The sequence below is a fragment of the Schistocerca serialis genome, chromosome 4 (assembly GCF_023864345.2).
Source record: "Schistocerca serialis cubense isolate TAMUIC-IGC-003099 chromosome 4, iqSchSeri2.2, whole genome shotgun sequence".
Classification (NCBI taxonomy): Eukaryota; Metazoa; Arthropoda; class Insecta; order Orthoptera; family Acrididae; genus Schistocerca; species Schistocerca serialis.
In genome coordinates, this window is record NC_064641.1 from 106,673,242 (window position 1) to 106,696,400 (window position 23,159).

The 23,159-nt window shown below is 38.3% G+C and overlaps 1 protein-coding gene across 1 annotated transcript in view; it reads left to right on the top strand.

Moving 5' to 3' along the window:
• LOC126474295 (sodium/potassium/calcium exchanger 5-like) overlaps positions 1-23,159 on the top strand; it is a 180,500-nt gene that overhangs the window by 49,268 nt on the left and 108,073 nt on the right. The window contains exon 4 of the mRNA XM_050101760.1: positions 21,288-21,399. Within this exon, the coding sequence (XP_049957717.1) occupies positions 21,288-21,399 (112 nt within the window). The remainder of the gene's footprint in view (positions 1-21,287; positions 21,400-23,159) is intronic.

Genomic DNA, 23,159 nt, shown 5'->3' on the forward strand with positions numbered 1-23,159 from the left:
AAGTAATACATTCTTCCAGTGCCGCGTGATTGAGGTGCGTCTACTACACAGACTATGTGCTCCAAAGGCACTATGCAAGAATCTTCTCTTTCAGACCAATAAAATGATGCAGCTGGTCCTGAAGGATGTACAAATAGAATTTCTGCATCTTCTTCATCATTGAATATTGTTTTTACCAGTCCAAAGTACCAGTTACCATCATAATTTACAGCCACATGGCTATTTATGGATGGTTCAACACGAACCCAATCAGAAGATGAATGGAAAGAAAAGAGTAAGGAGGGATTTACACTATCTGTAGTCCTTCTAATTTCAAGGTTGTTTGTTGCAAGTGGTTTGAAGTTATGAAAACTTGTTGTTCCAGGAATGGTTCAGGTTGCTGAAAAACAGTTTTCTAGTTTTAACCGTAGCAAATCAGCTTCTTTTTTGTCAATAAAGTGAAAATGAACACACATCAATTACTGTCATTATTTGTTCTTTGTCTGAAAGCTGTAGACCAGCTTTCCTTAAAATTCTTTTAATAGTTCCTCCTAGGCCATCACAAATTGACTTCCCATGACTTGTTGCAAAAAAAAGTGTTGGGCCTTCAAATTAAAGTCTCTCAAGTGTTCAGTCAAATTTTTAAAACTGTTTCTATTTTTGTATTGCCCAGCACAACCATCTGTAAAGTAGTGAACTGAGTCAATGTCAGTATGATGCGATGACAGACACTTTGTAATTTCTTTTTGTACAAAGTTAACGAAACCAGTATCACATTCTTGGTCATCACTAATAAAACATTGGTTGGAAACAAAAACATTGTTTTCCTCATTTCTTAGAAAAACTCCAGCTGGGTGTAGAGTACAACCACCTCTATTCCAGTGGTAACTTTGGATCTCATTTTGTATAACGAAGGAATAATTTTCACTGAAACCCATCACAATAATTGCTGTTTTGGGTGGTGGGTCTTCTTTCAATCTTTTAAAGGCTGCTGATTGGGATTTTGCTATAAATGAGTGCGGGGTGAGCTTTTCCAATGACCTAACCAATAAAGAAATGTAGTCTTCAACACTGATAGACTGTTTGATCATTTCTGCCCTTTCTGTGTTAACCCACTGACTGATTACAATTTCTTCTTCTAAATCATAATCTTCACTTAGTTTTTCAGATAAGTACTCAGTTAGTGCAGTATTTGCAGTACAGCTGTCGCAATGAGGTAGCATGCAGTTTTGGTTTTCCGTGTTGCACACAAGCATCTTAATTAGGTCTTTATAAGATTCTTGAATTTTCACAGCATCTAGTAATAGTTTAACATTCTGGTGGATACTGCATACACATACAGTGTGTGTGCCTGCAGCACCAGCAAGGATACACCATTTAGGTCTGAAGAAACAAAATTTTGAAAATCCTACTTCTACCTCGGGATTCTCCCATTAGAAAGAATAATAGAGTTCTCTCGAGTTACACAAAATGAGTCTTTTTTGCATGTACACATTTTTTTGAACACTTACTTTGTCTTTTGTTCCAGGTAGCACTCTGGAACTTTCATCCTTTTCATAAAAATCTGTTACAAGTCTTACTGTATTTTCAGAAAGAGTTTTACCTTTTTTTGGACCAGGAGTTTCCAAAATACCCTTTTCAGATTTTAGCTTTCTAGCTTGTCGCACCATGTACTCACTTACATTAAATTCTTTCATCACTTTATTTTGACTCCAAGAATCTGGAGCCAAGGTCAGAATCTGGATTTTTCTAGACCTCCCAACAGATGAAATCTTCTCTTTCATAAGAGAAATCATTACATCAAAATCCTTTAATTCAACCATGACTTCATCATTTGTTTCACTTTCATTGACTTCAACTCTTTATTTTTCCTCACAAAAGTTACGGCATGTTGAGCAAAACTTTTGTCCAGGTTTTATGCTAATATTTTTTGTCAGTAATTGTTTAGAAAGATCCAAGCCTACACTTCTCAACGATTTTTTGATGGGCTTTTTGCGTTTTTTTAGTGGGTCTACACATGTTGTTTGATACTTTTCAAAAACATTTAAAAAGTAGTAGCTGTGGTATGAACATATATTCTTAAATTCACACAGATTAATTCCAGATTGTAAGTGGATCAAATCTTTTTCTTCCTCACTCAATTCAGATACCGGCTGTAACTGTTTTGAAGGTGTGTAGGTTGTTTGGAAACAGTCAGATTTTTTAAATAACCCTACGCTACAGGTTTGAATATCTGACATACTGATTTCACTTTTGGTCTGATTACTGTTCTGGTTACTTTTATAGGATATTGGAAAAGAATCTCTGTAAACTAAGTAACAGTACTTACTGAAAGTTCAAATAAACTTAATAAAATACTATCCAAGCACTATTTAACACTGTAATAATTTTTTACTTCAAAACACAGGAGTAACAAAACAAAATCCAAGCGTACATTGTTACTCGAAGAAGACAAAAACTTATTTTCGGTGTATAAGTCACTTGGTACTTTTTATTTTTAAAATATAATTAATATTATTTTAAAAATTAGATAACTGTTAAACAGGTTAAAAAGCCAACATAATTTTTCTTTTATCTAATAGCCTATACAATTAAGAGTATTTTAAAACAAATTTGAGCTTTCTATCAGGTCTGAGACTCTAGATATTGCAGTTTTTTTTAAAACTAAACATCCGTTTGCTAAAAAAACAACTTTTAAAGTTTTGTTCATTTGGAGGGTTTTAATATATCTTTATGGTAATTTTTTTTAACATTTAGATATAATACACAAACTTATTCCAAAATTTCATACTGATATCTTGAGTATTCTTTAATATACAAATTTTTTTAGTTGTGAGGACACATTTAAGTTACGATTTCCGACTGCTGAAACAACGCCAAATCTAAAAACTTTAAAAATTTATAAAAAAAACTATAAGAGATAGAGCAAAAAAATTTTACAAGTGCTTTCAGGATGATAAAAGAAGTAATTGTACCAAGTTTCATCAAAATGTGACATGGTTGGTGTCAAGGCCTGGGTGACTTGACATGGAATGACCCCACCATGAAAAGGGTGGCCTCAATAACAAGGAAAACCACCATGTAATACAGGCTGTTGAAGCACTGCCCACGGGGCATAGATGCCACAAGCAACCGTCAGTTTGTCCAGGTTGTGATAGGCTGCCCACCGAGTAGTCCTATTGCACATATTCTGCCCTCAGACACTCATTATTTAAATATGTCTCCATGCAGACCATTAACAGATCATTTCACTTACAGAGACCAATATTTAGTCTAATAACACATATTAGTATGTAACACTTTTGCACCAAATAAGGTAAAAGCATCTCAACAAAAATTCTACTGTAGGAAAGAAGAAGTTACACATAAGGAACTTTTCAATTTACTTGATAAATTAACTTTGCTATCTGCCAGCTTTTAAACATCACTGTCCAAGTGACTAAAGATTTTGATAGCAGTATTATTCATCTCTTTCTGAGATAAAATGGTTTGTATCTCTCCAAAGCTTGCAATAATTTGTATCAAAGGGCCTTTTTTAAGAAATCTCAAAATGAATTTTTTTCCAGTTTCTATTTTTGGTGTGCATAACTGAATAGGTTGCATTATCTAAAAATTGTGAGACACTGCATTTACAGAAGAACTGATAACAATTCTTCTAAATGTGTTATTACAATTTCCTATGTTGCTCTATGCCTATTGGGATCCATATTACTAAGTGACTATCCCACAGCACAAAACCCAGACTTGGTTGCAGGTTCCCTATCGAATGACTTCCAATAGCAACAAAAATTTGATTTTCAGTATCTATATAAATAGTTACCAAATTTAAAATGCTGTCATAATCAACTCATTAAAAAGGTGTAACCTTATGAGAAAGGTTCAACATAGTAATACAAGTATTACTGCTATAAACGGTGTATGTCCAGAGGCAACACAACACACTGCATGCAAATACCAAGATGATATTCATCCAGAATTTGAAAATGAGAGCATTTAGTGGCTTGCAACAAACACAACACACAATTTCAAACATTTACCAAACTTTTTCTCGCTGATATATGACACTATAACCACTTAGATGCATGAAAAACTAGCTTTTGCTCAAAACAGAGTACAAATTACCCAGAATATACTCATCTACTGTTTGATAATGAGAGCTCAAGCAACTTACAACAAACTTTACATGTGATTTCAAGCCTTTTCTAAACTATTCCCCATTTACATGTTTAATGTCAATTATTTAATACATCACCTCATTCGTAAAGAAATCAGAAGTTTGAAGCAGTTTTATACATGCATGTTTGATTCCTTAAAGAAGCATGGGTTTCCTGACTGATTATAACACTGGTGTAGTATCCAAAAAGAACTGATTCTGCCTGATGCATAGCAAATAGAAGATCATTAAAATATATAATGAACAACAGAGGACCCAATATTGAACATTGTGAAACTCCATTAATGAGTCCCACATCCCTCCCCACTGCCACCCAAAAAGACACCTTTTCTTAAGCTGATGAAATACTAAGGACAGTTCCCTGAAATCTTTTCATTAAGTATGATGTGCTCCATATTTTAGCTATACTGATAATTCCACAAAAACCTCAGTTTTCTATCAAAAATTTGTGATTTACATAGTCAGATGTCTTGGATTGTTCTTAGAAAATACCAACAGGTTCTGTTTTGTTAATTGATCCCAGTAAGATTTAATGAGTAAATGTGTATATACATTATTCTGAAATGTAAATTATGATTTGGTAAGTATATTATTTTAACAGTATATTCCACAGTATATCACTGTCTCAAAATTTTAAGACACAGTGTTGGCACAGCAACAGGTCAGTAATTGTTAAGTGATGAAATAGCATCAGCAACAGATTGCAATAATTTGTGTCCAAAGTGAATGCAACAATGTGTCAGATCTTGAAGCACTCCTAAAAGCAGTGGAGCTCACATAATATTAGGTACAAACATCTGGCTAAAACTTGAACCTCCTAGCAGTGAGATTTTTGGGGGAAATTTAAGAGTATATCGAAAATATAGACTAATGGTAAATGGAGGTGGTATATGTGTTGCAGTCACAAGGAACTCAAATCCATTGAGCTAGAAATTGAAGCTGCATGCAAGATTCTTCAGGTAAGACTCAGTATTAAGGGTGGGATCCTTCAGTTGTCCATCAGACCACCTTAAGATATAACCCAAAATTTTACAGAAAATCTCAGTTCACTAATATGGAATTTCCGCAATTCTACTGTCATAATTGGAAGGATTTAGACCATCCTAAAGCCAATTGGAAAAATTAAAGTTTTGTATGTACTGGACATGACATGATGTCCCAGAAAATATTACTAAGTGTCTTCTCTGAGAACTTGATCTTTGAGGAAGTCCACATTGAAAATGGTATCATCAGTTGTAGCACCAATTATTACCAATGAACAAAGGGCAACTAAAACAAGTCTAGTATGTTTAATTTTTCCAGCAAACTAGATAAAGAGGTGGTAGTGTTATGTCCCAATAAGAAACTTGAAATATTTACCTAAGAAGGGGAGCATATAGAAGAACTGTAGCTCAGGTTTAAAAGAATGCTTAAAGATGCACTCAATAGATTATATACCTAGTTGAATATTTCATGATGGGAGAGACCCTATATGGTACCCAGTCATCGTAAAGAAATTTCTAAAGAAAGAGAGACTACTGCATAATAGGTGGGAAAAAAAGCGTAGGGCTAGAGATAGGGAGATGTTGAATGAAATGTATCTGGTTGTCAAGTGGTCAATGCATGAAGCCTTCAACATCTATCATACCAGAATATTGTCTAAGAATCTCCGCCAGAGCCTGAAGAAATGCTGGTTACATGTACAGGCTTTAATGGTATCAAAGTTAGTGTCCAGGTACTAAAATTGAGGGTTTCAAAGCAAAAGTAAAAATGCTGAAATTGATTTTCAAAGTCCCTCTACAAATTAAAATCCAGATGTACTGCTGCAGTTTAATTCCTACAGTACTGCAGAAATGAGTGTTATAGACATTAGTGTCAATAGTGTTGAGAAACAGCTGAAATACGTAAAACTGAGCAAAGCTCCAGGGCCCAATGGAATGCCTGTCAGGTTCTATACTGAATTTGTGGCTGTGTTAGACCGTCTTTTAACTATAATCTACCATAGATCCCTCAAGCAAAAAACCACACCCAGTAATTAGAAGAAAGCACAAGTCACACCCATCTACAAGGAGGGGAGCAGAAGCGATCTGCAAAAGTACCATCCATCATCTTCAACACCCATTTGCTGTAGAATCTTAGAACATATTCTGAGCTCAAATGTAATGAGATATATCAGGTAGAATGAGCTCAACATGTCAACCAACATGGATTCCAAAACATTAATTACATAAAATACAACTCTCAATTTTCTCACACGACCTCCTGAAAGCCAATCAAGTAGATGCAGTATTTCTGACTTACCGGAAATCATTTGACACAGTACCACATATACATTTATTATCAAAAGTATAATCACAGGAGAAACCATGTGAGATTTGTGACTGCACTGAGGATTTTTTTGATAGTGAGGATGCTGCAAATTACCTTAAATGGGAAGCCATTTACAGATGTAGAAGTAAACCTGGGTGTGGCCCTGGAAAATATGATGGGACTCTTGCTGTTCATGTTGTATGTTAACGGTCTTTAACACAATATTAATAGTAATCTCAGACTTTTCACAGATGATTCAGTTATCTATAATGAAGTACTGTCTGAAAGGAGCTGCACAAATATTCAGTGTTACCTTGATATGATTTCAAAGTGGTGCAAAGACGGACAATTGCTTTAAATTTTCAAAAATGTAAAACTTTGCACTTCACAAAAGAAATAAACATAGTATCTTATGACTACAACAAGTCACAGTTGGAATTGATCATCTACACAGATACATGTGTATAATAATTTGTAGGCATATGAAATGGCTCAAGCTCAGTTATGGATAAAGCAGGTGGAAGACTTTGGCTCACTGGTAGAATATTAAGGAAGTGCCATCAGGCAACAAAGAAGATAGCTTATAAAACACACATATGACCACCCTAGAACATTGCTGTAGTTTTTGGGACCCATAAACAGACTACCAGGGGATATTGAACATACACAGAAAAAGGCAGTGCAAATGGTAACAGTGTTGTTTGAACCATGGGATAGTGTCATGGAGTTGCTGAAGAAAGTGAACGGGCAGATTTTTGGAGATAGACACAGACTATTCCAAGAAGGCCTACTTATGAATTTTGAATAGCCAGCTTTAAATGATTAATCTAGAAATATACTACAGCCACTATGAGTGCTCCCACAGGGACCATGAGGACAAGATTAGATTAATTACAGCATGTACAGAGATCTTTAAACAATTATTCTTCCCATGCTCCATACGCAAATGGTGAATGGAACAGGAAGAAGCCCCAATAACTGGCATGACAGGAAGTACCCCATGCCAGGAAATTCACAGTGGTTTGCTGGTTATGGATGTAGATGTACATGACATGGATGATAAATGTAAATGAACGGTCCATCAAAATATTTCTATGTGGACACAAGACTTGCAGTGTAACTCCCATTGTGAGCAGCTCAGATGTCAACCTTCACACACTGCTTTGCACATCTGCAAAGCAAAGTGTGAACTGAAGTTTTTCTCCTGTCAGCCAGAGTTTAACAATGCCAATTCCTTTTCTTCTTGGAACTGGTGCAGCTCTAAATCAGTACTGGTAAACATGATAATTTCAGTTTTGCAGATAAGCAAAGTTACAAACAAAATTATTTTTCAAAAAAATATAAGTTAAATATTTTTCCTGCATTTCTGAACAATACTGCACATGAAAATGATTACATTTATAAAAAGTGTGAAATGAAGCATTAACTTGTCGGGTAGTCAATTCCCAAGAAGCATTATTGACATGATGCTGTCTTACTGTTCTAGTCTAGTGTGTACAATAATTGGAGTAGAATATTAGGTGACATCATTGTAGACTGCCTCAATTTGAAGAGCTTTGTGGCAATCATTTTAATAAAGACACACAGAGTTTTGGTTTGGCAGATAAGAGAAGTGCCCCAACAAGTGGCTGTTTCCTTCCTCTCATTAGTGTGTTTGTAGTACATGAAGTGGTTACATAAGGTAAGTGAGTCAGTTTATTAGCCTGATGGGAATTGTTGGGTGGAGATAATAATCTAGCAATGAGATTTTGATTTCTTCATGATAAGGGCAACTGCGGTCACAGGGAAATAAATAAATAAAAAATCTAGAGCAGCCTGACTGGAGAGAAAAAGGTTAAAAGGAAGTTTACCATGACATTTTTTAGATGAAATGAAGGGTAATAGAAAATAGATACAAATGTGGGACAATTGCTTTAGAAACTACCAAGTTTTTCTTTTTATTATTCATGGTGGGGAAAACGGGGTCTCATAAAATTCTGCAAAATGGCTCCAGTTATATCTATCTCCCCAATATGAATGGTGTCAATGCGAAGAGTCTTACACTACAATATCAGTTTTCATCCAAATGGAAAATTATTGCATATAGCATTCCTGACGTTTCCATAATACATCTCTTACCTTTCTTGTCCATATTATTGACCATTTAACAATGGATGCTACCAGAGACTAAGTTTGTTTTGTTTGTGAATGGCACACATATTGCAATAAATAACAAATTAACTATGGTTCTAGAAGAAGGTATTAACAAAAATTTCTTGGGGATTAATAAATGTTTACTAACAATTCACTGTCTTAAACACTGAATAAACTTACTATAGGCAGTTGTGAACCTGCAACAGCTTTCCACTCAACTTCGGCATAAAATATGAGGATATGTATGTAGAAGAGATATGTGAAATACTTTGGATTAAAATTTGATAATAAGCACACTGGAAACAAAAAAATATCATCAGATCCACGTAATGCTAATACCATTTAACACTGTCTCCAGTCCCAATAACGGTCTCAGTTCGGCAAGAAAGAGAGCCCATGTTTCTTCATATGTGTTGGATCCAGCTGAAGCTACACTTACAAATACCAAACGCACAAATGTTGACTGATATGTTTCTCCCAGCATTCCAAATAGTCTGACATTTTCTATGGGAGTAATATCACAAAACAATCTGTGGCCTGACATTTACCATCTACACACTGTGGGTTGGTCTTCAATGCACTCATTGTATTGCACTGTATGAAAGGAAGCAACATTAAGACTCGTCAGACCACTGCCCACACTTCCAGTCAGCCACTGCCCACTTTCTGTGTCTTTTGGCCCACTGACAATGAGCAGATTTATGTGCCACTGTGAGAAACAGCCTTTCATGAGGCAATCAACTCCAAATATCAACTGCGTGCAGCCCCCTTCACAACCTTTACTCACAAACTGGTTAAAGTGAATCTACATTCACTGGCAGCAGCAATTCCTCTCAGATCTGAAACTGATTGTCATCATCAAACAGTGGAAATCCAGGATGGAATAACGACAATATTACAAAATGGATAGATTGCTATGAACCATATAGCAGAGATATCGAGTAGCAGACAGACACAACAAAAAGACTGCGAAACACATAAGCTTTCGGCCAAAACTCCTTCTTCTGAATTAGAATAAAAACACACACACACACACACACACACACACACACACACACTCACACTCTCTCTCACACACACACACACACACAAATTCAACTGATACTCACGTGAGCACTGTCTCTGGCTGATGAGAGTTGGGAGGTTAGGTGGAGTGCAGGGCAGAGGAAGGCTGCGTGGCTGGAATGGGAACAGGGAAGTGGGTAGGTGAGTGAAGGACAGTGACTAATGAAATTTGAGGTCAGGAGGGTTATGCGAATGTATGATACATTGCAAAGTGAGCTCCTACCTATGCAATAAAGAAAAGATTGTGTTGGTAGGAAGCATCCAGATGGATCATGCTGTGGAACAGTCACTGAAACGAAGAACATTGTGTTTGGCTGCATACTCAACAACACCAGATTTTCTGAATTACACTCTCCCTGAAATATATCCTACACAATGTGATCAAAATTATCCAGACACTCCCAAAAACATACATTTTTCCTATTAGGTGCATTGTGCTGCCACCTACTGCCAGGTAATCCATATCAGTAACCTCAGTAGTCTTAGACATCATGAGAGAACAGTGTGGGGCACTCCGCAGAACTCACGGACTTCAAACATTGTCAGGTGATTGGGTGTCACTTGTGTCATACATCTGTATGGAGATTTCCACACTCCTAAACATCGCTAGGTCCACTGTTTCTGATGTGATAGTGAAGTGGAAATGTTAAGGGACACGTACAGCACAAACGTGTACACGACGACCTCATCTGTTAACTGACAGAGACTGCCGACAGTTGAAGAGAGTCATAATGTGTAATAGGCAGATATCTACCCAGACCATCACACAGGAATTCTAAACTGCATCAGGATCCACTGCAAGTACTGCAACAGTTAGGTGGGAGGTGACAAAAGTTGGATTTCAAGGTCACGGTCACAAACCACACATCACACCGGTAAATGCCAAACAACGCTTTGCTCGGTGTAAGGAGTGTAAACATTGGATTATTGAACAGTGGTAAAATGTGTGCAGTGGCGAATTGCTGTACACAAGATGCCGATCCGATGGCAGGGTGTGGGTATCATGAATGCCCGATGAACATCATCTGCCAGTGTGTGTAGTGCCAACAGTAAAATTCGGAGGCAGTGGTGTTATCGTGGGGTCATGTTTTTCATGGAGGGAGCTTGCACTCATTGTTGTTCTGCATGGCACTATCACATCATGGACCTACATTGATGTTTTAAGCACCTACTTGCTTCACACTCTTGAAGAGCAATTTGGGGATGCTAATTGCATCTTTCAACACTACTGAGCACCTGTTCATAATGCACAACCTGTGGCGGAGTGGTTACACGACAATAACATCCCTGTAATTGACTGTCCTACACAGAGTCCCGACCTGAATCCTATAGAACACCATTGGGATGTTTCGGAATGCCGACTTCATACCAGGCCTCACTGTCCAACGTTGTTACCTCTTCTCAGCGCAGCACTCCTTGAAGAATGGGCTACCATTCCCCAAGAAATCTTCTAGTACCTGACTGAATGTATGCCTGCAAGAGTGGAAGCTGTCATCATCCATATTGAATTCCAGCATTACTGATGGAGGGCGCCACAAACTTGTAAGTTCTTTTTCAGCCAGGTGTCCAGATACTTTTTATTACATAGTGTATGTTCCCGTAGTCCTCCTGGCCTAATCCTTCATTAGCCACTGTCACTGTCCTTCACCCTTTCCTGTTCCCATTCCAATATTACACAGCATTCTATTCTACCAATACACCCATACATAGCCTATTTACTTCTCACCTTCACTGACCATTCTGGTGTCTTCATTCACGAAGTGGTCACAGGCATGTCCAAATACAATAGTCCATGTCTGCCATTCTGTCACACCTTGTGTCAGTGAGCCAACAGGTAGATACAGGACACTTCAGTGCTGTGACTCAGATCAACAGTGGAGGGTCACATGAGCACTTGCACCCTATACGATGGTCCAAGGAGACCAACATGTTTTTTAAGGGGATACCAAATACTTTGCTGGTGAGTTAAATTCAGGTGGATGGGGCAAACCACAGAAGCTCTGCATGGAAAATGCAAAGGTCCCAGGATCAAATCATGGTCTGACAAACAATTCTAGTCTGCCAGGAATTTCAAACTGGCACACATTCGGGTGTAGAGTGAAAATTCATTCTGGAAACAATGCTGTAGCCTGTAGCTGAGCCATTTCTATGCAATGTTCTATCTTCTGGGACTGATAGTCCCACAAGGTATGCAGGAGAACTGTGGAGTTTGGAAGGCAGGAGGGAGTTACTGGCAGAACTAAGCTGTGAGGCAGGGTTGTGAGCTGTACTTGCATAGCTCAGTCAGTAGAGCACTTGATCACCAAAGGTAAAAGTCCCAGGTTTGAGTCCCAGTTTGAGACACAGTTTTAATTGTCCAGGAATTTCAGTGCCACCAAGTAGGAATTTCGAGTTGAGGGCTTATGGAAGAACTTACTAAGCATCAATTTAGTAAGGATTGGTCTGATTACACCATCTGTTTTGTTTTTGAACACTCCACATTCTGCTAACAAGTTTTCTCATGTGTACTCCTAGAAAGAACTGTCTACTATATGATTTTTTTTTCTTGCCACACACTTCCGTAGAACAAATATTTTTTGACCATACTGCAGTTCCTCAGATGAAGATGCAGTAGGACAAGTATGCCAGCTATCCTATCAGCAGATCAGAACACTGAAGGAGAATAAATTTCTTTTATTTCTGTCTATGACGACAAAACATTTTGGTTCTTAGACTGCCAGACAGTCTTCAGATCTGCAGCAAAACATTGAAAAACCAAAATAAGTAGTGGACAGTCTACATCTTGAAACTATAAAATATACCATAATGAAAAGTATTACTTTCATACATGTGGAAAACATGATGAGGCAATACCTGTTTTAACCCTTGAGCAGGCGCACCGTTTTTCATAACACGAGCGGGTGCACAGTGCACTTTGTACATATGTATAGAATAGCTTCATTTATGTTGCCAAGGTGAGTCATGTATGATCAAAATCACAGTTTAATCCCAGTTTATTTAAACAAGGAGAAAATAAACTTACATAATATGAGCTAAACTACTGTTTTATTAAACAATAATGAAATAAATTTTCAGTATAACTCTCCGTTCCCAAGGACAGGTGTCAGGTGTTAAAGAGACAATAATGATGCATTTGAAGCATTAAGCAGTGCAGTTGCATCAGATCTTGATTAGCTGCTTATTCGATCACTAATTATCTCATAGACAACTGTCTCAATGTGGGATTATGTTGCTAGTTCGTAACTGTGGTTTTTTTTTTTTTTTTTTTTTTTTTTTTTTTTTTTTTTTTTTAACTGATCGTAAATTTTTTCTCACCTAGCTCACTTGGAATTTTATATTACTGCTGCTCACTTAGATGTACAACAACACAATTTATCGCTGTGTTACCTGAAGCAATACTGAAGGAATAGGTATAGGTTTGCAGTTGTGAAACAAAAATGGAACTGCATAAAATCATTTTATTTTTGGTTGGCGCACTTTATACACAGGCGCGGCCACTTGAGGGTTAAAACGTGTCCTAATACAATGAAGCCATAGTGCAATTGTCAAAAAATTAACACGAAATCAGTTTGGCACTGTCGCACATATTTAAAATATGTTGCAAACTAGGCCACAGTGCTGGCAGAATCATCCTGTTAACAGAACTACTGTTCATACCAAACTGAGATACAGCAGCCACAAAGTATGTTTGTGTTGTAAGCTTGTTACATATCACTACTGCGAGCCTACACATAGTTGTCAATCACATAATTGTACAAAATGAAGTAAAATGAAAAACACAGTAGACAAAGTCTATAGTGGTCTTGGATGGTGCATAAATTATTACAGTGATAAAAAAATTAAAACCAGAAATAAAATATAATTTTAAAAGTATATCAATCATTTATCAGTTAAGATCTGTAATTTCTGGGACTGACTAATTTATGGAATACTAGAATTTTCTATAACATTCTATATATACATAAACACAAACACTCTCAGCTAAGGAACACATTTTAGCTACATCTGTACTTTTGTACTCATATGTGCTTAATATATGTGCTTTCAGTTTGAAATGTTATTTCTTGATGACATGTCTGCTGATGCAATTGTTACATAATTTTGGATTCTATGTGATGATATTTTTTTATAATCTCATGAAACTTGATATTTATGATGCACTCTTTTCCAAATAGAAAATGATAAATGGGTTTCAATTTCCCCAATATTTTTTAAAATTTCTTCATTTCTCAATTACGGTGGATGAAATGTTGTCAAAATAAATATCTTAACTAGCACCAGGAGACAGCACCATATCTCTCCTGTATATTAACCTAACTATGTACCATGCTCTTAGATATGGGTTAGACACACAGAATGAAGGGATTATAGGGTGAACATTTACTACAAGGCACAACAGTTTTTAAAATTGGATCTCTACTCTAAGGGGCACTTCACAAGCAACTGCACTATAAGTACACTCCTCATGTGCCACAGATATTCCTCCTTAGGCTAAAAATGTGCTAGTTGTTCATAACACAGACAGCAGTGTTTGCTCAAGACAGACTGATATATATGGAACCTACATTTTCAGTTTATTAGGATTCCACCCACAGTATTTTGCAACACTTTTATTGTAACATCGCTGTTACACACCAGCTTGAAACTGCATGCAAGATTGTATGGGCAAGACTCAGTATCAAGGATGGACATAAACTTGAAATCAGATATTTCTATTGACCGCCAGACTCACCTCCAAATGTAACAGAAAACCTTAAAAAAAACTAAATTTACTAGTACATAAGTTACCCAATTGTATTACAATTGGATAAGACTTAATTCGTCCAACAATCAATTAGAAAATTTACACTTTTTTACGTCAAGGGCATGACAAGATGTCCTTCAAAACGTTACTAAATGCATTACTACTGTATAATGGGTGTAAAACAAAGCATCGGGCTAGAGACAGGGAGATGATAAATGAAACTTTTTAGGCTGATAATAGCACAATGCTTGAAGTCTTCAGTAACTGCCATATCATAATTTCATCACATGCTCTCTCACAAAATCAAAAGAAATTCAGATCACATGTAAAGGCTTCAATGATACCAAAGTTAGGGTCCAGACACTTATAGATGAGGCTGCTACTGAAATTGAGTGCCTCAAAGTGATAGCAAAAATGCTGAATTTGATTTTCAAAAGTTTCTTTACAAATTAAAATCCAGCAGCATTGATACAATTTAATCCTCACAGCACTGCAAAGATGAGTCACATAGATATTAGTGACAGTAGCATTGAGAAACAGCTGGAAATGCTGAAACTGAACAAAGCTCCAGGTCCCAATGGAATCCCTATTGGATTACACACTGAATCTGCAGCTGAGTTGGTCTTGCTTTTAGCTATGATCTACTATAGATCCCTTGAAGAAGGAACTGTGCCCAGTTGGAAGAAAGCACATCTACAAGAAGGGGAGCAGAAGTGATCCACAAAACTACCATCCAGTATTTTTGCCCTCCACTTGTTGCAGCATCTAAGAACATATTCTGAGCCAAATATAACTAGAGTGAGGTATCTCAAACAGGGTGACATCTTCATACCAACCTGCATGGACTCCAAAAACTCTGATCACAGGAAACTCAATACACACTTTTCTCACACGAGGTCCTGAAAGCTTGTCATTTCTCAATTTCTGAAAAGCATTAGACTCAGTACCACATCTATGTTTGTTATCAAAAGTATGTTTATTTGGGGTGTGAAATGAAATTTGTTAATGAACTGAGGATCTTTTGGTAGGAGGATGCAGCACGTTACCTCGAATGGAGAATCATCGACAGATTTAGAAGTAAATTTGGTTGTGCTTCAGCAGGTTGTGAAGCGGCCCTCGCTTTTGATGTTGCATATTAATTAGATTAGAATATTATGAAATCTACATCTACATCTACATCCATACTCCGTAAGCCACCTGACGGTGTGTGGCAGAGGGTACCTTGAGTACCTCTATCGGTTCTCCCTTCTATACCAGTCTCGTATCGTTCGTGGAAAGAAGGATTGTCGGTATGCCTCTGTGTGGGCTCTAATCTGTCTGATTTTATCCTCATGGTCTCTTCACGAGATATACGTAGGAGGGAGCAATATACTGCTTGACTCCTCGGTGAAAGTATGTTCTCAAAACTTCACCAAAAGCCCATACCAAGCTACTGAGCATCTCTCCTGCAGAGTCTTCCACTGGAGTTTATCAATCATTTCTGTAACACTTTCACGATTACTAAATGATCCTGTAATGAAGCGCACTGCTCTCCGTTGGATCTTCTCTATCTTTTCTATCAACCCTATCTGGTACAGATCCCACACTGCTGAGCAGTATTCAAGCAGTGGGTGAACAAGCGTACTGTAACCTGCTTCCTTTGTTTTCGGATTGCATTTTCTTAGGATTCTTCCAACGAATCTCAGTCTGGCATCTGCTTTACCGACAATCAACTTTATGTGATCATTCTATTTTAAATCACTCCTAATGTGTACTCCCAAATAATTTATGGAGTTAACTGCTTCCAGTTGCTGACCTGCTATATTGTAGCTAAATGATAAGGGATCTTTCTTTCTGTGTATTTGTAGCACATTACACTTGTCTACATTGAGATTGAATTGCCATTCCCTGCACCATGCGTCAATTCGCTGCAGATCATCCTGCATTTCAGTACAATTTTCCATTGTTACAACCTCTTGACATACAACAGCATCATCTGCAAAAAGCCTCAGTGAACTTCCGATGTAATCCACAAGGTCATTTATGTATATTATGAATAGCAACGGTCCTACGACACTCCCCTGCGGCACACCTGAAATCACTCTTACTTCGGAAGATTTTTCTCCATTGAGAATGACATGCTGCGTTCTGTTATCTAGGAACTCTTCAATCCAATCACACAATTGGTCTGATAGTCCATATGCTCTTACTTTGTTCATTAAATGACTGTGGGGAACTGTATCGAATGCCTTGCGGAAGTCAAGAAACACGGCATCTACCTGGGAACCCATGTCTATGGCCCTCTGAGTCTCTTGGACGAATAGTGCGAGTTGGGTTTCACACGATCTTCTTTTTCGAAACCCATGCTGATTCCTACAGAGTAGATTTCTAGTCTCCAGAAAAGTCATTATACTCGAACATAATATGTGTTCCAAAATTCTACAACTGATCGACCTTAGAGATATAGATCTATAGTTCTGCACATCTGTTCAACGTCCCTTCTTGAAAACGGTGATGACCTGTGCCCTTTTTCAATCCTTTGGAACGCTAAGCTCTTCCTACGGTACACTGCTGCAAGAAGGGGGGCAAGTTCCCTCGCGTACTCTGTGTAAAATCGAACTGGTATCACATCAGGTCCAGCAGCCTTTCCTCTTTTGAGCGATTTTAATTGTTTCTCTATCCCTCTGTCGTCTATTTTGATATTTACCATTTTGTCATCTGTGCGACAATCTAGAGAAGGAACTACAGTGCAGTCTTCCTCTGTGAAACAGCCTTGGAAAAAGACATTTAGTATTTTGGCCTTTAGTTTGTCATCCTCTGTTTCAGTACCATTTTGGTCACAGAGTGTCTGGACATTTTGTTTTGATCCACCTACCACTTTGACATAAGACCAAAATTTCTTAGGATTTTCTGCCAAGTCAGTACATAGAACATTACTTTCGAATTCATTGAACGCCTCTCGCATAGCCCTCCTCACACTACATTTTGCTTTGCATAATTTTTGTTTGTCTGCAAGGCTTTGGCTATGTTTATGTTTGCTGTGAAGTTCCGTTTGCTTCCGCAGCAGTTTTCTAACTTGGTTGTTTTACCACGGCGGCTCTTTTCCATCTCTTACAATCTTGCTTGGCACATACTCATCCAACGCATATTGTATCATGGTTTTGAACTTTGTCCACTGATCCTCAACACTATCTGTACTTGAGAAAAAACTTTTGTGTTGAGCCGTCAGGTACTCTGAAATCTGCTTTTTATCACTTTTGCTGAACAGAAAAATCTTCCTACCTTTTTTAATATTTCTATTTACGGCTGATTCCCTGTTCTGCGTTAACTGTTTCAAATAGTTCAGGTCTGTTTGTCACCTGAAGGTCTAATACATTATTGCCACGAGTCAGTTCTCTCAGGGGAGTAGAATACTTTCATTTGTACAAACAATATTTACATGTACCAAGAAAAAGCAACATAATTTTTTATTGGTAGGCCTATTGTATACAATTGTTTCCCACAATGTTATAAGAGGAAATGAACAATATGTAACCTATCCAAAACAAATCCTTGTGTTTGTCCATGGAGAATAAATAGAATTCGAGTGCTTCTATCCACTGGTGGCAGTTTTTCATCTTCATATTCATTGTGCCTAGCAAAAGATTGAGATCAGAGTTAATATCAGCATCAGGATATGCCTTCACACTTCTTAAAGAAATTCTGAATCATTTATTGACAAGGACATAGCCAATTTGATTCCTAATATTTTTGTTGGTGTTTGAAGTCCATATGTAGAGATGATACGGAGGTAACTGCAAATGAGTGTCTGCTATTATGAACTCTTCCTCCTGCCATAGATGCACCAGCTGATCACATCAATCATTAATAGTCCCTAAAACAGAATTGCCTACTATATCAAGGCACCAGCTGTGGACTACCTCAACAGTGGATCTCTCACAGGCTTTTGATTGTGTAAATCATGAAATTCTGCTAGACAAGTTCAAGTATTGTGGCATGAGTGGGACAGTGCACAAATGGTTTAATTCGTACCTAACTGGAAGAGTGCAGAAAGTTGAAATAAGTAGTTCTCATAACATGCAAAGATCAGCACATTCTTCAAACTGGGGAACTATCAAGAATGGGGTTCCACAAGGGTCAGTCTTGGGTCCTTTGTTGTTCTTATTATACACTCCTGGAAATGGAAAAAAGAACACATTGACACCGGTGTGTCAGACCCACCATACTTTCTCCGGACACTGCGAGAGGGCTGTACAAGCAATGATCACACGCACAGCACAGCGGACACACCAGGAACCGCGGTGTTGGCCGTCGAATGGCGCTAGCTGCGCAGCATTTGTGCACCGCCGCCGTCAGTGTCAGCCAGTTTGCCGTGGCATACGGAGCTCCATCGCAGTCTTTAACACTGGTAGCATGCCACGACAGCGTGGACGTGAACCGTATGTGCAGTTGACGGACTTTGAGCGAGGGCGTATAGTTGGCATGCGGGAGGCCGGGTGGACGTACCGCCGAATTGCTCAACACGTGGGGCGTGAGGTCTCCACAGTACATCGATGTTGTCGCCAGTGGTCGGCGGAAGGTGCACGTGCCCGTCGACCTGGGACCGGACCGCAGCGACGCACGGATGCACGCCAAGACCGTAGGATCCTACGCAGTGCCGTAGGGGACCGCACCGCCACTTCCCAGCAAATTAGGGACACTGTTGCTCCTGGGGTATCAGCGAGGACCATTCGCAACCGTCTCCATGAAGCTGAGCTACGGTCCCGCACACCGTTAGGCCGTCTTCCACTCACGCCCCAACATCGTGCAGCCCGCCTCCAGTGGTGTCGCGACAGGCGTGAATGGAGGGACGAATGGAGACGTGTCGTCTTCAGCGATGAGAGTCGCTTCTGCCTTGGTGCCAATGATGGTCGTATGCGTGTTTGGTGCCGTGCAGGTGAGCGCCACAATCAGGACTGCATACGACCGAGGCACATAGGGCCAACACCCGGCATCATGGTGTGGGGAGCGATCTCCTACACTGGCCGTACACCACTGGTCCAACTGAGGCGCCAGGTGGAAATGGCATGGCAAGCTGTTCCACAGGACTACATCCAGCATCTCTACGATCGTCTCCATGGGAGAATAGCAGCCTGCATTGCTGCGAAAGGTGGATATACACTGTACTAGTGCCGACATTGTGCATGCTCTGTTGCCTGTGTCTATGTGCCTGTGGTTCTGTCAGTGTGATCATGTGATGTATCTGACCCCAGGAATGTGTCAATAAAGTTTCCCCTTCCTGGGACAATGAATTCACGGTGTTCTTATTTCAATTTCCAGGAGTGTATATTAATGACTTGCCATTCTATATTCATGAAGAGGCAAAGTTAGTTCTCTTTGCTGATGATACAAGTATAGTAATCACACCTGACAAACAAGAATTAACTGATGAAATTGTCAATACTGTCTTTCAGAAAATTACTAAGTGGTTCCTTGTAAACGGACTCTCACTGAATTTTGATGAGACACAGTACATACAGTTCCGTACAGGGAATGGTATGACGCCATTAATAAATATAGACCTTAATCAGAAGCATATAGCTAAGGTAGAATATTCCAAATTTTTAGGTGTGTCCATTGATGAGAGATTAAATTGGAAGAAACACATTGATGATCTGCTGAAACGTTTGAGTTCAGCTACTTATGCAATAAGGGTCATTGCAAATTTTGGTGATAAACATCTTAGTAAATTAGCTTACTATGCCTATTTTCACTCATTGCTTTCATATGGCATCATATTTTGGGGGAATTCATCACTGAGGAATAAAGTATTTATTGCACAAAAGCGTGTAATCAGAATAATAGCTGGAGTCCACCCAAGATCATCCTGCAGACATTTATTTAAGGATCTAGGGATATTCACAGTAGCTTCTCAGTATATATACTCTCTTATGAAATTTGTTATTAACAACCAAACCCAATTCAAAAGTAATAGCAGTGTGCATAACTACAATACTAGGAGAAAGGATGATCTTCACTATTCAAGATTAAATCTAACTTTGGCACAGAAAGGGGTGAATTATACTGGCACTAAAGTCTTTGGTCACTTACCAAATAGTATCAAAAGTCTGACAGATAACCAACAAGTATTTAAGAAGAAATTAAAAGAATTTCTGAATGACAACTCCTTCTACTCCATAGAGGAATTTTTAGATATAAATTAAGAAAAAAAAAGAAAAAAAATTAAGGAAAAAAAAAAGAAAAAAATATTTAAAAAATAAAAAAAATAAAATAAAAAATAAATAAAAACAAAAAACACAAAAAAATAAAGTTGTTATATTAACTTAAGTATGTTGTTAAATTAACCTAATTATGTCATGTATTAGAAAATTCGGCTCGTTCCACATCATTACAAAATATCGTATTCATGATCCATGGAACTAGTATTAATCTAATCTAATCTCTAATCTACCCATCACTATGGTAATCTCAGTTGATTTGTTAAAAGACATGACTGTCTTGACTTGTGTGCAAAAAGGTCTGATAAAGACATTGATGCATCACAAGTTGGGCCACATATCTGGATAACAACCAGCAGAATGGTTTTTGGATGGAACTGTACAAAAATTACTCTGTTGGATGCAGGTACAAATTTCTTGGCAGTTGCATTGATAACTGGACTTGCTTGAAATGGTGTGGATCATTGTTGCCTGTGTAATATACTTGGGCCTAGTATTGCAAGTATACTGCTACATGAGATATCTTCCAACAGTAGTACAAGTTGTTTGTTTAATGTTATTGTCCATATTATTTTTTTATTTCAAGATGGAAGTTTACATTACACTTTTTTCTTTCATTTCTTGAGTGATAGTATGTTTTGGCGTAATAATAGCAATAATAATAATAATATGATGATGATGATGACACATCATTCTTATTTTGCAGGGAAAACGTCCACTAAAGAAGAAATTCTTCAAAGCAATCATGTTAGAACAGAACAGTTTGCTGGAACTGATGCTACAAACAACATATAGAACAGATGCCTTTTACGGAAATGGTGGGTTTCTTTGTGTGTTGAACATCATATTGGCTTTGTTCTTACTCGTTATGATGTCAAGATGATTGATCATTCAGTTTAGTGTTCAACATAATGAGCCACACAGAATGAATTAGCACATAATGACCTGCAGCTACACAGAGAATATGGCACAACTGTTTAAATTTTACAAATAGTGCTTCTTGTTTAAGTAATCTTAACTCTACAGTAAGTACTGCTCTGATGAACACACACACACACACAATGAGTGCATTGTCATAGCACTACATCCAGCAGCCCCACTGGAGTATGGAGTTGCATCAGGTTAAGTGGGTGTGAGGAGCAAGGTGAGTGGGAAGGAGATGAGATAATAGAGATATGGCACAAGTGAGCTCTCCTGGTGAAAGTGGGGAAGGTTACATGTGGTACATGATGAAATAAGATGCATGGGTCAGTAGGGGCATGGGGGTGGGGGAGAGTGCAAGATAAAATAAAGGAGGAGGGTAGCTGTGGCAAGAGCAGTATGGTTATAGATTTATGAGTAAATTGATCAAATCAGAGAGAAGTAACTGAAAGAAGATGATATGATGGGAAGGATCCTATTCAGATGGTACAGGTTCTTAAGCAACCATTGAAGTCAAGCAGGTTGTGCTCATTTTTCCCACATACGTGATTCAATGTGGCAAATTTGTTACTGGGGAAGGGTGGAGGGAGTTGACCCCGTGATCCAGATGGCACAAGTTGTAGAACACTGAAGTTGAGTATGTTGTGCTCAGTATCGTATTCTGCTGCTGTGTGATCAACTCTGCTCTCTGGTAAAATTTGGCAGTGGCTATTCATTCTGGTGGACAGCTGTTTGAAGGTAATCCATTCATAAAAGGCTGTGCAGAAGTTATATTTGAACTGGTATGTGAAGTGAGCACTTTCACAGCTGGTCCTATGTCTGATGGGCTGGAGTATGCTTATGGCTGGACTGGAATTGAATGATACATAGGGCAGGTGCTACACCTGAATTTTCCACACTGATCCATGTGGCATGAGTATGTATGGCATAGGAATGTGCTAGGCTATTTTGTAGATCACACAGGCAGTGAGATACCCCTTTGGGACAGGTAGTAAGGATTTTGCGAAGTAAGTTCCTCATTTTAGGACATGATAGAGAGGTAGTCAATGTCCTTCTGGAGGATATGATGAGCTGTTGTAGTCCAGCTTGGTACTGATTTTGGGAGGTGCCCCTTTGTAACTGGTTAGTGGGGTGGCTGGAACATTAGGAGTATGTGTGGATATGGCACTTTCCCTGATATCAAACTACTGAAATAATAACAAAAGCAATCAATGTTTGACAATATAATGTAATTGGATAGATAAAGAAATATACTCAGAAGTGGCAGCAAAAGAAGACATAAAAAAAAGGTTTTACGTATGCAAGCTTTCAAAGCTAGTGACTCCTTCCGGCAGATGGTTGAAGGGAAAGGAATGGGCGTTCTGGGTGACTTTGCCAAACTCTACCCCTTTCCCTAAACCTCTCCAGTCCTTCTCCTTCATACCTCTTCCTTTCCCTTCAACCTTTCTGCCAGATTAAGGAACCTCTGGCTATGAAAGCTTGCATATATGAGCTGCTCAGGGGAACAAATTGGTAAGCGCCAAAATCACAATTTCGAGATACAGCGCATCTAAAGTTTCAATTGATCTGCAAATCTGAATAATTTTTTTTTTTTTTGATCAGTCCTTTTATTCTGTAGTGATTCTAACATCTATCTTCTACTATACAGACATAATTG